We start from the raw sequence: 12,516 nt of genomic DNA, 5'->3' as shown, positions 1-12,516 counted from the left end.
ATGTTATCAATAAGAATGGTCATCGAAAATATGCATGAGAAAAACTGAAATCAAAACCTGCTTCTTCCTTCTTCTACCTTAACTAACCCCTCCCAGAACCTATTCTATAAAACGTGAAATGAAGCCCCTATTTATAGATATGAGAGAAATCCCGAAAATCTATGGTAATTTTGAGTAGATTAATAAGCCCTCTCTTCACCTACAAACTCCCTCCAAGATTTCACCTCGGGTGGATTCGTACCTTCCACATAAGGTAATGGCGATTGGTGGAATTTCTTTTGTAAAGTCTCGGTGAGCAATACAGCGAGTTTGGCATTATTAATGAGCTATACAAGATTGCCAAGGTAAATGGTCAGCTTGGTATACTCTCAATGAAAGATTCAAGAAAGATGTCCTTCAATAAATTGATGACTCACTGGAATACCGAAATCCACTGCAGCTCTTCTAGCAGCATATTCAGCTTCACTCGTCGAAGCAGCTCGCGATCGGGCAATATCAATAACGGTCGAGATTTCATTCTCTTCCAATACCTCCCTCAACTTTCGCTTATCTTTCACTGGGACGTAGATCTTCTTGATTGCCAAATTGGGTTGTTCGTTTATGAACGATTCGACTTTCGAGTCGTAAGTGTATAATTTGAAGCCGAGCGATAACAAGTTGGAAGCGATGGTTGGCATTTCAGATCGAGAAATATCTCCTCCTAGGAGTATACCAGAGTTCTTCTTTGGTAATTTGAATCCATTAACGGAGAGTAATGCCTGTACACAGACATCAAAACCATGCCATCCGTTAGCCAGTAATTGGGTTGTTGATAGAATCATAGTGGAGGCAAACTTACAGCCCAGTAAGCTTCATGAACGTCCTTACCGAACGAAGCGACTTCACCAGTAGAAGCCATCTCGACACCTAAGAATGGGTCCGCACCAGGTAATCGAGTCCATGAGAATTGAGGTACCTTGATAGCAACGTAATCTCGTTGTTCTTTCATCAAATCAACAGGAGCAGGAACGTTTTCTCCCCTATGTCACATCGTAGACTCGTCAGCACTTTATCTTCACCTGACATTGCTAAATGTGATAGCGGGAGCATAACTCACATGATAGCGGCAGCAGCAACATCAATGAAATTCTTACCCAGAACTTTCGATACGAATGGGAAAGATCTAGACGCTCGGAGATTACATTCGATAACTTTCAATTCAGCCGGTTGACCATTCTCTTCTGGTTTCCTGATGATTTGCATGTTGAATGGGCCGGAAATCTGGAACGCCTTGGCCACCTTCTGAGCAATCTCCTTGAACCTGTCCAAATCGGTCGAGGGGAGTGAGAAAGGTGGTAAGACCAATGTAGCATCTCCAGAGTGAACACCGGCATTCTCAACGTGTTCTGATACAGCGTGGACCAACAATTCTCCATTGTGGGCTACAGCATCCACATCGATTTCCTGAGCATTATCGATGAATTGAGAAATAACGACGGGGTGTAAAGGTGATACGTCGGTAGCGGCAGTGAGGTTCTTATCGAGCGAAGCTTCATCCCAAACTACGTTCATGGCTGCTCCGGAAAGAACGTATGAAGGTCGGATGAGAACAGGGTATCCGACCTTGGCGGCAAAGGCTTTAGCAGACTCCAAAGAAGTAGCTTCGGTCCACGCTGGTTGATCAACTCCGACTGAATCCAAGATGGAAGAGAACTTGTGTCGATCTTCGGCATTATCGATCTGTTCAGGGTCGGTACCAAGAACGTTCACACCGGAGTTCTTAAGTCGAAGAGCGATGTTTTGAGGCAATTGACCTATTTACATGCAATGTGATCGCGTCAATAAACCCTTTCAATATGTCTACTTGAACAGACGGTACTCACCTCCGACACTGACAACAACACCTTCAGCCTGTTCCATCTCGTAGATATCCATAACTCTCTCAAACCCAAGTTCTTCAAAGTATAATCTGTCGGCCTCGTCGAAATCGGTCGATACAGTCTCGGGATTATAATTGATCATGATGGTCTTTTTACCCAAATCCCTGATAGCCCTGGAACAGGTGACAGCACACCAATCGAATTCTACCGAAGATCCGATTCGGTATACACCCGAACCGAGAACCATCGTACCATTTTCGTTGAAATCGACATCATGTGTAGAAGCGTTGTAGGTGGTATAAAGGTAATTGGTGTATGCTGGGAATTCAGCAGCAAGAGTATCAATTCGTTTAACCCATGGTGTAACTCCGTATGATTTCCTCTTTTCTCTAACTTGATTTTCCTTTACACCACTTAATTGAGAGATGTGCAAATCGGAGAATCCAGTTTTCTTAGCAGTAAGGATCAAATCCTTATCGATCTTTTCGAATGGTGTAGATTGAAGTTGTTTATACACAACGACGATGTTCTCCAACTTGTACAAGAACCATTTATCGATCTTGGTGATATCATGTAATTGATCGACAGTATAGTTCAAGTTCAACATCGAGTGAGCAATGGCGAATAATCTTCTATCGTTGTTGTTGGCCAAAGCAGTTTGCATATCTTCAGGTTTCCAATAAGCGTCGAATCCAGTAAAGTTGGGATCGACTTGTCGAATGGCTTTCTGTAAAGATTCTTCAAAGGTTCTACCGATAGCCATAACTTCACCAACGGATTTCATGGCTGATCCGACGTTTCGCTCAACGTGTTGGAATTTGGCCAAATCCCATTTAGGGATCTTGGTGACGATGTAATCGAGAGAAGGTTCGAAACATGCAGTTGTGGATTTGGTAACGGCATTAGGAAGTTCTGGGAGAGTGTGACCTAAAGCAATCTTGGCGGCGGTATAGGCAAGGGGATATCCAGTAGCTTTGGATGCAAGGGCACTAAACATAGTTGTAAGCTACACTAGCTTGATTGAGTTTATGGGAAGAGAATTCACCTAGATCGACTGAGACGAGCGTTCATCTCGATAACTCGGTAATCTCGGCTTTCGGGGTCAAGCGCATATTGTACCTAAGTAGAAAATCAGTTTATGTATAAAGCCCTGGTTGCCTATGGATACTCACATTACATTCACCAACCACACCGACATGTCTGACGATCTTGATAGCGGCACTTCGGAGCATGTGGTATTCGTCATCTGTGAGGGTCTGAGATGGGGCGACGACGATAGAGTCACCGGTGTGTGTACCAAGAGGGTCAAAGTTCTCCATGTTACAGCAGATGATGGTGTTCTGGTATTCGCTCCATCAGCACTGAGCTGACTGCTTCAAGATACGGCAGTACTCACATCGGCAGCATCCCTAACTACCTCATACTCAACTTCCTTCCAACCCTTGAGTGATTTCTCAATCAACACCTGAGGAGAGAGGGAGAGTGATTTAGCGGCAAGGTTTCGGAGTTCCTCTTCGTCGTGAGCGAAACCTGAACCGAGACCACCAAGGGAGAAAGCAGATCGAAGAATGATGGGGTAACCGATTTCCTTGGCTGCGTCGAGGGCATCTTGGATGGTTGATACGGCGGTAGATTGGGCAGCGGGAATATCGATTTCTATCAGAGGCATAATATGGGCAGGTGTAAGCTTCACTGGTTCCCTACTCATGATCGCAACATAGCTCAAGGTGATGAGGATATCGTCCGCTCACCATTCAAAGCTTGTACAAACAAATCTCTATCTTCCGAAACTTCCAATGTCCTGATCGGTGTACCTAAGACTTTAACACCCAATCTCTCAAGTACACCCATTTTGTCCAATTGGATACCGACGTTCAAAGCTGATTGACCACCGAAAGTCAACAAGATACCATCCGGTCGTGCCTTTTCCAAAACGTAGGCAACGTAATCTGCTGTGACGGGTAAGAAGTAGATCTCGTTGGCCAAGTGATGAGAAGTTTGGATAGTAGCGATGTTAGGGTTAATGAGGATGGTGGAGATGTTGGATTCTCGAAGAGCTTTGATAGCTTGTGAACCTATTAGACCACACCCGACTCAACGTCAGTATAAACCATTGAAATATACTGTGAGGTTGGACCTCTTGACTGACCTGAATAATCGAATTCTCCCGCTTGACCGATACTCAAACCACCACTTCCTACTACCAATACCTTCTTCACGTCTGGTTTCTCCAACTTGGGCAAGACCTTGGCTGATATTCGTCTGGCCAACTCTGAAGGGGAGTTGAGGGTTGGTTCACCATCTACCTGACCGTATGAGCCTACCGCAGGAGCAGCGACGGCATAAGATCTGGTTTGGGTGGGTGCTACTCGTCTAGCAGCGAGGGAAGGGATGGTCCGGAGCGGACGAGCAGCCAGAGAAGATCTACAGAGGGGAACGGATCGTAGCATTCTCAGAGGCTTTGATTCAGTGAGGCAGAGAAGGAAAGGAAAGTCGCGAGAAGGAAGAGCCGGTAAGGTGAGATTACTCTTGGACTCTTTTCAGTGAGGTCGAGCAGGTAGGTAGTCCCGATACCCCTTTTCCGATAGAGATGCTTGTCTTTGTCGATATGTATATAGTAACGGAAGAGATGATAGTATTTTTTCAGTCGAAATATTTTGGTACTACTTACTACTGCAGGTTTGTTATCTCTCTCTCTCTCTCAACCGAGTCATGGCACGAAAAAAACATCCTCTGCCACGTGGTATAAATTAAAAAATCCAATTAGATATAATTCCCAAGTTTTCCTTATCGGCCGCTTGGGAGGGAGTGATCGGGGGTGTTATAAGGGGGGTCACGGAGTGTGAGTGGATGTCCGTTGCGGTGCATCAACACCACTATATACTGAATGCGGGGTAATGACAGTGACAGTGACAACAACAGCAGCATCGACAACAGCGACGGTGTCCGACGGCATCCAGTATCACATCGCATTCTGATCATATGATGACTGAGATTACACTCTCATATTGTCATCTTCCATCTACACAGTCTATCTCATAACGGTGATTCCCCAGTGGATAAACGGAAGGATCGCTGAAACCTGACGCAAGTGGAATCACCATCACTCACTCACTCACTCTCGGCAACCATCATCAACCATCAACGCATATCTCTTAATACTCCGGCATACTTCTCCGCTATCATACATGCGATTTTAGGAAACTATCTGATTCGCAAGACAAAGTCGGTCGACCGCCACATATCATATCACTCTTTATCCAGACACTCTCCTTATTGACAGTCAATCAGAAATCAACATGTCGCAACTGCCCTCCACACCTTCCTACTCAGCCTCACGAGCTCCTCCGTCGCCTACCACACCCAGCAGGAGACATGGCCTTGTATCACCCCCTGTACCACCAGGTGCTTCAATGCCTCATACATCCCAGATTGACCATGCAGAGGAATACAGCAAATATGGATCTTTGACACCTGGCTTACCCCGTCTGCCAAGCGGTGGTCTGAGTGAATTTGGATATACCGATCAACCTCGTTCTGTAACCCCCTCAAATTCTAACTCCGGATCAATGGGGAGAAGACCTTTGCCCGTCCAGCCGCCCGTCCCAGCATTGCCTCCTAATCCCTACCCAAGCTACCGGACCCCTCCGTCGGCATCGGGCTCAGTAGGTCGAAGAGCTCTTCCCACACCCCCTTCCCAGCAGGGATCCAGCTCTTCTCCCTTACCTCCTCCAAGGCCAGGTGGTGCAAGAGCTCTGCCATCCGTTCCTGGTAGCGGACCGAATTCACAGAGGAATAGAACTGTATCTTCACCTTCCTTTGCTGCCGAAGCTGAACGTACCCCTCCGCCTCCACCACCCAGACCTACTCAACCGTACTCTTCCACCTCATACGTATCTTCTCCACCTCTTCCACCACCGCCTCGTCAAGCCACTCAATCCACTCCGCCCATATCTCGCCATCAGTCAAGTACAGGTAAAGTGAACACCACTCCAGAGGATAGATATAAATCGTCATCATCTGGTCATCGTGATCAATTCACCTCTTCGCCTGGTCCATCTCGGTCATCCTCACAATCTCACTCAACAGTTAATTCTTCATCGAACTACACTTCATTCGCTAGTGTGTCCAGGAACCCGTCTCAGTCCACTCAAGCGTCCAGTATAGATACTCGTCCGACTAGCTCATACAGCGGTGAAGATTCTTGGTTACCGATCCTTGAAAGGTTTGGAGATCTAAGCACGGTAGATGAACATGGTGGATCTGGGAGAGGTTCAATAGATGGATTAGCACCTCCTCCAGTGTTAGTGGAAGGGTCGAGTGGACGAGGGACGCCAACTCAGAATGACTGGTTTGGTGGACCTCCTAGTTTACCCTATCTCGAGGAAGGGAAGGGTAATAGGAATAGAGCAGCCAGCGGAGCTACGATCGGACCAGGAGGTGAAGCTTTTCCAACAACACCCAAAGGAGATGATAAGAGATTTGAAAGACAGGGTGGAATACTTGGAGGAGGATCTGTTCAACAAAATCGCGTGGGAAGTAGTTCAGCTGCGCCGGCAGATGAAGAAGGGACGTGGAGTAGTAATGATACTGTACCGGCTGGTGATGGGATACATCGAGAAGGGTCAACGAGGAGCGAAACGACAGATTATAGTATAACAGCCAATGATGCCGATGCTCAATCTATATCTGCTTTGGGGTCTACATCAACCAATAATGATACACCCCAAAGACAATCTTCTGTACATTCATCGCTTCACCCCGCATCGATATCTTCCAGAAACACCCGAAGATCGTTTGAACTATCTCCCTCATGGCAGGAACAGACTCAACAGCCTGCTAATTGGGTTGAAAGGAAATTACAGATTCATCAGAGTCACCGAGGCCCATTTGACGAGGATGGAGGACCGAGTGATCTGTATGATGAGGAAGATGAGGAAGGATGGGACGAAGAGGAAGAAGAAGAGATGGATGTCAATGAAATTAGGTTCTTCCAACCTGCTTTTATCAGTGAGATGGCTTTGCAATTGAGAGATAAGGTAGAAAGAGGTAGACATATCAAAGCTGGTATTGCTTGGGTGGGAAGTTTTACGGGGAAGGATATAGTGGTAAGCACCATTCTTGGGCGATACATTTTGCTGGGCTGATAAGGATGCATAGACAACGATACAAAATCTCCTTCCTGCTCATACCCGCGCATCACCAACCGATCGAAGATTCGCTCATGCCACTGCCCTATCTCTTCAAAATCAACTATGGTTTGTAGAAGTAGATTGGGATATCAAACCTTTACGCGATTCCTCTGACGACGTATTCAGGTTCATGGGCGAGATGGAAGGTATGGGATCAGGTGGAGATGCCCTGACGACCGAATTGCCCAAGGGATTGATGTCAATGGCGACTCGATGTTATTCACCGAGCTGTACAGGTGATAATCGTTGTTATGCCCCTAGATGTCCATACAAGACCAATCCGAATACTTTCCTGGAGAAAATTGATACTACAGCTTTACCTACTCCTTCGTCAAGTATAAATGGTGGACGACATGGTGTTCTTGGAGATTGGAGGGAAGATGTCGATCCGATCTTATTACATGATTTGTCTTCTGAACAAATTGCTCGACAATCTATCATCCGTCAAGCGTACCAATCTGAAATAGCCTATGAGACGGATCTGAATGCGATGGAAACGTTATTCATAGAAGGTATAAGGGATTCCAACCCGTCAATCATCAAAGATGAATACAGGAGAGAACAATTCATACATGAAGTATTCAATAACGCGATGGAACTCAGAGAAGCCTGTAGGAGGTTGATTGAAGAGTTTACAATCAGGATGAGGGAACAACCGATCATTTTCTTCGTGGGCGATCTGTTCTTACAGGCAGCAACGGAATTTAGGAATATATATCCTGAATATACAGGCAAGTTACCCCAGGCTGAATTGGCTCTAACAAAGGAGATGGATGAGAATCCGGATTTCAGACTATTCGTTGAGGTGAGTTCAGTTGAATTTGCAATCCAGTTTGATTATAGTTCATTTCGAAGTATCACTCTGGGGCAGCACAGGGACATTTACTGATTCTCTATTTGTATTTGTGTTGTTGTGTCAGCGAATTGTACGCGAGAATGATCGTAGGAGAGATATAAAATACCTTATCACTCGACCTTCAACTCAATTACAAAGATATCCAGCTGTTATAGAAGGTATCCTCAATGCTACGGGACAAGATGATCCGGATAGAGAATTCTTGTATCAGGCTTTGCAGTCGATTCAAAATTTATCTAGTCTATCGCAGTTGAAGTTGTTCCACGCCAGTAAAGGCAGAGGACCGGCAGGTAAATTACAATGGTTCGACCTGGTTCCGGAAGAACAAAGAGCGGGTATTGAGAAGAAAGAGCAAAAGAGACAGATGTGAGTGGACTAGATCTGGATTTATCCTGTGAATGTGAAAGGGAACTGATATCCGTTGTTAGGCAAATTTGGGAGCTCATACAGGGTGAAATGGAATATGTAGCGGATCTGGAAACTATTGAAACTGTAAGCTTCCGTCTTCACGATACCTGTGAACGATATTTGGTCATGGTCAAATGTCTGATACTGCTTTCTTAGCTATTCGTCAATGGACTTCGACTGGCGGACCCAGCGGTTATAGATCGCAATCGACTGGACGTATTCCTCGACGAAGCTTTCCACAACTATCGATCACTTTTGGAAGTCCACTCAAAGTTACTGGAAAACTTGCAATTTAGACAATTAGAACAACATCCTCATTTCGGGATGATCTCGGATCTGATCTTCGACGCTGCGCTGAACTGGCAGGAGGCATATATGGAATATGTCACTCATTATCCGATTGCGAAGGCGAAGGTACAGGAGGAAGAGGCGAGAAATCCGAAATTTGCCTCGTTTTTACATGTAAGTCAAATCCTCGTATCATATCTGTTTTTCAGTACTTCATTGGGAAGATAGGAATATACGTCAGCGCGAAGGTGAGCGCACCTGCTGATATGCTGCTGCTGCTTCCAGACCTGCCTGAAAGATCCTTCAGCAAACAGACAAGATGTATACCATTTTATCAATCGACCCATACCGCGATTACTTCGATACAACTTGCTCTTGGCGGATATACTGAAATCCCTAAAAGAGGTTGGACCACCCGATCATCCTGATATAGAACAGATACCGCAGGTGATGGAGGTGATCACCGATCTAGGTAAAGCCACTCAGAAAGGTGTAGCGGTAAATGAAAGTAAAGTGGAATTGTGGGGATTCCAACATACCCTTGATGGAAGTAGATTTTGGCCTAGGATGGTGAGTCCCACTGAATCATCTGTGTCGGATCCGTAACCGATTGCTGATTATGGTCTCTGTCGCTCTCAGGTCAAAGATCTGGATTTGGCTAACCCTATGCGAGAACTCATACACAAGGGAAGAGTGTTCAGACAACCTGAAGGTTCTATTGGTGGTAGTTGGACCGAGCTTATTGTACTGCTATTCGATCATTATCGTAAGTACCACCAGTCGCCACTGTCATCACTCCTCCTGATATAAGCTCACGCCTTTCGTGAATCAGTCGTACTTACTAAACCGGAAAGAGCATCGAGGTCATCCAGGAAAGATCATCATCGACAAGTACGGTACATCATCAACCGAAGGGTGAGCTGTTTATCTTCGTCCCTCCAGTCAACTGAGCTGATCATTTGTGCTACAGCCAATCCCACTTGAATTGTTGTCTCTTGGTAATTTCTCTGATGCACCCAGGCAGAGAAATACTGGTCGACTATTCGGTGTAGGTGGTGGTAATTCCGATGCCAACACTGAAGATGCAGTCACCACCTCGAATGATAGGGATAATAGAACGGTATACCCTTTCAGTATCTCTTTCATCGGTCAGGGACAACTAGGTGGTTCCTACACCCTTTGGGCGGATTCACTTGCAGCTAGAGATGAGTGGAAGGAGAAATTACAACATGCTAAAGTACTGAGAATGGAAGTCAATGATGCTGGCAAGGTGAGCACCCCTTCTCTCATCCATGATATCACAAGTCGAGTCAGAAAGACTGATGGATCATTACGTTGGCATCAGGTGTTCGAGATGATACCCTTGAGTACAAACACGTTCTACATGGCACCCAACTACGCAGTACCGAAGGATAAGGAAGATAAGTATACAGGCAGAGTCACTTGCAGTTGTCCATTCAGTGAGTATCCTCCTTATGCCATGGATATGTGAGTACGGATCGATCGATGCTAATCTTCGTTGTAGCTACGTCTGATCAACGTAAATTGGTGGCTATCGGATGTCAAGATGGAGTATGGATTGGAGTTCGAGGTGATGCACCTTCGCTCAGGAAGGTTCTGCATATTAAAGCTGTGACGAATGTCGCTGTTTTGGAGGAGTTTGGGATGTTCCTTGTCTTATCTGAAAAAGTAAGCCCAAGGTGATAAGGTGAGATATAACAACACGAAGCTGACCTATCCACCTGCAGGTTCTCTTTGCGTACCATCTGGAGGCTCTCGTACCGACCGGCAATCACCGAAATCAATTCAAGACTGCACCCGAGAGAATCACGATGCCCAGAGAAGAGATTACTTACTTCACTGTAGGTAAATTGGATGGCAGGACTTTGGTAATAACGATGAAGAGGGAAACTGTAAGTCACAGGTCTTTATCATCTTTGAAATATTGTAGCTGATACGATACGATGCGACACCCGTTGCGAAATTAGACCAATTCATTATTCAAGATCCTCGAACCTGTGTTAAATCGATCAGCGGACGATCCAAGACAACGAAGACCATTCGGGTTCCTGGGTAAAGGTTCAGATTGGTTCAGACCTTATAAGTCTTTCTACCTCCCTGCCGAAGTGTTCGGTCTACATTTCTTAAAGCAGAAATTGGTCATTGTGTGTTCTAAAGGTTTTGAAATTATGGATCTTGTCGAGTTAGTAACTCTTCCCATCTCCAATCATTGATGTTCGTGAGACTGACGTAGGTGTTCGTTATCAGTTTGAAAGGAGGTAGTATACCGATGTTCGATCCTGCCAAAACGAGGGAGAAACCTTCTTTAGGCGATCTAGAAAAAAAGTGTTTGGCGGCGAAACCTATGGGAATGTTCAGATCAACGGAAACCGAATTTTTACTTTGTTACGATTGTGAGTGAAAACGAAGCAACCTGATGAACTTGTTCTTGCATGTATGACAGCTGATTCCGTTGGTTTTGAACGTTTAGCATTTGGTATCTACGTTGATCGGTAAGTGTTAATGACACGTTTCAATGGTGAGATAGCTTCGACTGATCTCACTGCCTTTTGTTCAGACACGGTGAACCCAATCGAGATTGCAGAGCCATCGAGTGGGAGGGAAGGCCTGATAGTATCGCCTTCCATCCGCCCTATCTCTTATTGATCTCAGCGCCCTTCATCGAAATTAGACATATAGATACAGCGAAATTGCTTCAGATCTATACGGGAAGTGACTTGAGATTGACTTGGGAGTGAGTAGCTGCTTATTCATGAATTATGGTCATGAATGGCGCTGATCACTGCGCTGTATAGTGGATCTGGAGGTCATAAACATCAACCTATCGATAATCCTGGCAAGAAGTAAGTTCGGCATAGTCTCTCAGCCTGAAGAAGCTCAGAGTAAAGATTGGGAGCTGACATAACAGTTCTGGTGACAGCGGATACGGCGAAGAGACAAAGATACAGGAGCCTCAGATCCACATCTGTCAAAGAGCGCAGGATATGAGACCTTTAGGAAGGGGGTTGCAAGGTGTGGGACAGCATGTGTGAGTATCACGATATTTTCTATTCTGAAAAAGCGGTAAGGTATATTCACCCCGGAATTCGCTGATAGTATACGTGTCTTCAGGTTCGAGCTCAGCCCCACATTACTACTCAACAACCCTCTGATGAATCCCTTTAATACTCACGATTCCAACTATCTGCCTCCTCCACCGTTGACCAGCCATGCAACACCTCAGATCAGGGTAGGTGCAGTATCCCCTTTCCGATGGTTTGCCCACTCATGATTCATGCTAATTCTGCTTTGGCTCCGGCGTGGTTAGCAAGCTCGTCCTCCATCAATCATGACTACCTCCTCTGCAGATTACGCCAACAACACTCCGTATAACCAAGCTGCAATGTACAACCGCAGTAATGGATACAGGGATAGTGGATATGGATATCCCAACGGGGCCAACGGGCCCAACGGGAATGGATACCCGCAGAATACTTATAATAATCCTAATCCGGGATATGGATATGGCAATCCCCCGCAAGGTCAAGGTCAAAGTGGATATGGAGGATACGAAAGAAGGGAAAGTGGTAATAGTTATTCCACGAGTGGATATAGCAATAACCACGCTACGGGAGCAGGCGGAGCAGGTGGAGCTGGATTCGTAAGGAGAGAAAGTGGGAATAGTAATACCACTAGTGGATATAGTGCGAACAGTAGTAACCAAGTAGGATATGGTAATGATTACTATGATCAGAATAGATAGGTACAGTAGATTCACAGTTGTTTGGCTTTTGGGATTTTCTGGGTTGGATAATATAATTGTTGTACAATATGAATTAGTAATCTAGTAGATCTACGAACACTTTTGATGGGTTTGTATGTATATACTTAGGATGTTGATATATTCAGGTAG

General features: G+C 45.4%; 2 protein-coding genes across 2 annotated transcripts; one reads left to right on the top strand and one right to left on the bottom strand.

Moving 5' to 3' along the window:
- Positions 1-179: 179 nt before the first annotated feature.
- On the bottom strand, positions 180-4,309 carry I203_106756 (carbamoyl-phosphate synthase arginine-specific large chain; the record flags this gene model as incomplete). The annotated part of the gene is made up of 10 exons (XM_019151078.1): positions 180-326; positions 417-758; positions 839-1,019; positions 1,097-1,793; positions 1,863-2,848; positions 2,905-2,978; positions 3,032-3,199; positions 3,256-3,515; positions 3,611-3,934; positions 4,009-4,309. 10 exons carry the CDS (start codon positions 4,307-4,309, stop codon positions 180-182), a joined length of 3,480 nt encoding a protein of 1,159 aa, XP_018999646.1.
- An 849-nt stretch (positions 4,310-5,158) lies between these two features.
- On the top strand, positions 5,159-12,366 carry I203_106755 (uncharacterized protein; the record flags this gene model as incomplete). Its single annotated transcript, XM_019151077.1, has 20 exons — positions 5,159-6,967; positions 7,020-7,856; positions 7,972-8,273; positions 8,336-8,399; positions 8,472-8,777; positions 8,889-9,173; positions 9,243-9,369; positions 9,436-9,518; positions 9,574-9,873; positions 9,949-10,063; positions 10,129-10,292; positions 10,352-10,516; positions 10,592-10,806; positions 10,872-11,017; positions 11,095-11,116; positions 11,182-11,358; positions 11,420-11,467; positions 11,545-11,652; positions 11,736-11,853; positions 11,932-12,366. The coding sequence occupies 20 exons, from the start codon at positions 5,159-5,161 to the stop codon at positions 12,364-12,366; spliced, it is 5,826 nt and encodes a 1,941-aa protein (XP_018999645.1).
- Positions 12,367-12,516: the final 150 nt, after the last annotated feature.

The sequence above is a fragment of the Kwoniella mangroviensis genome (assembly GCF_000507465.2).
Source record: "Kwoniella mangroviensis CBS 8507 chromosome 1 map unlocalized Ctg02, whole genome shotgun sequence".
NCBI lineage: Eukaryota > Fungi > Basidiomycota > Tremellomycetes > Tremellales > Cryptococcaceae > Kwoniella > Kwoniella mangrovensis.
The sequence above is the reverse complement of the archived record's forward strand: the minus strand, read 5'-3'. Positions and strand labels throughout refer to the sequence as shown.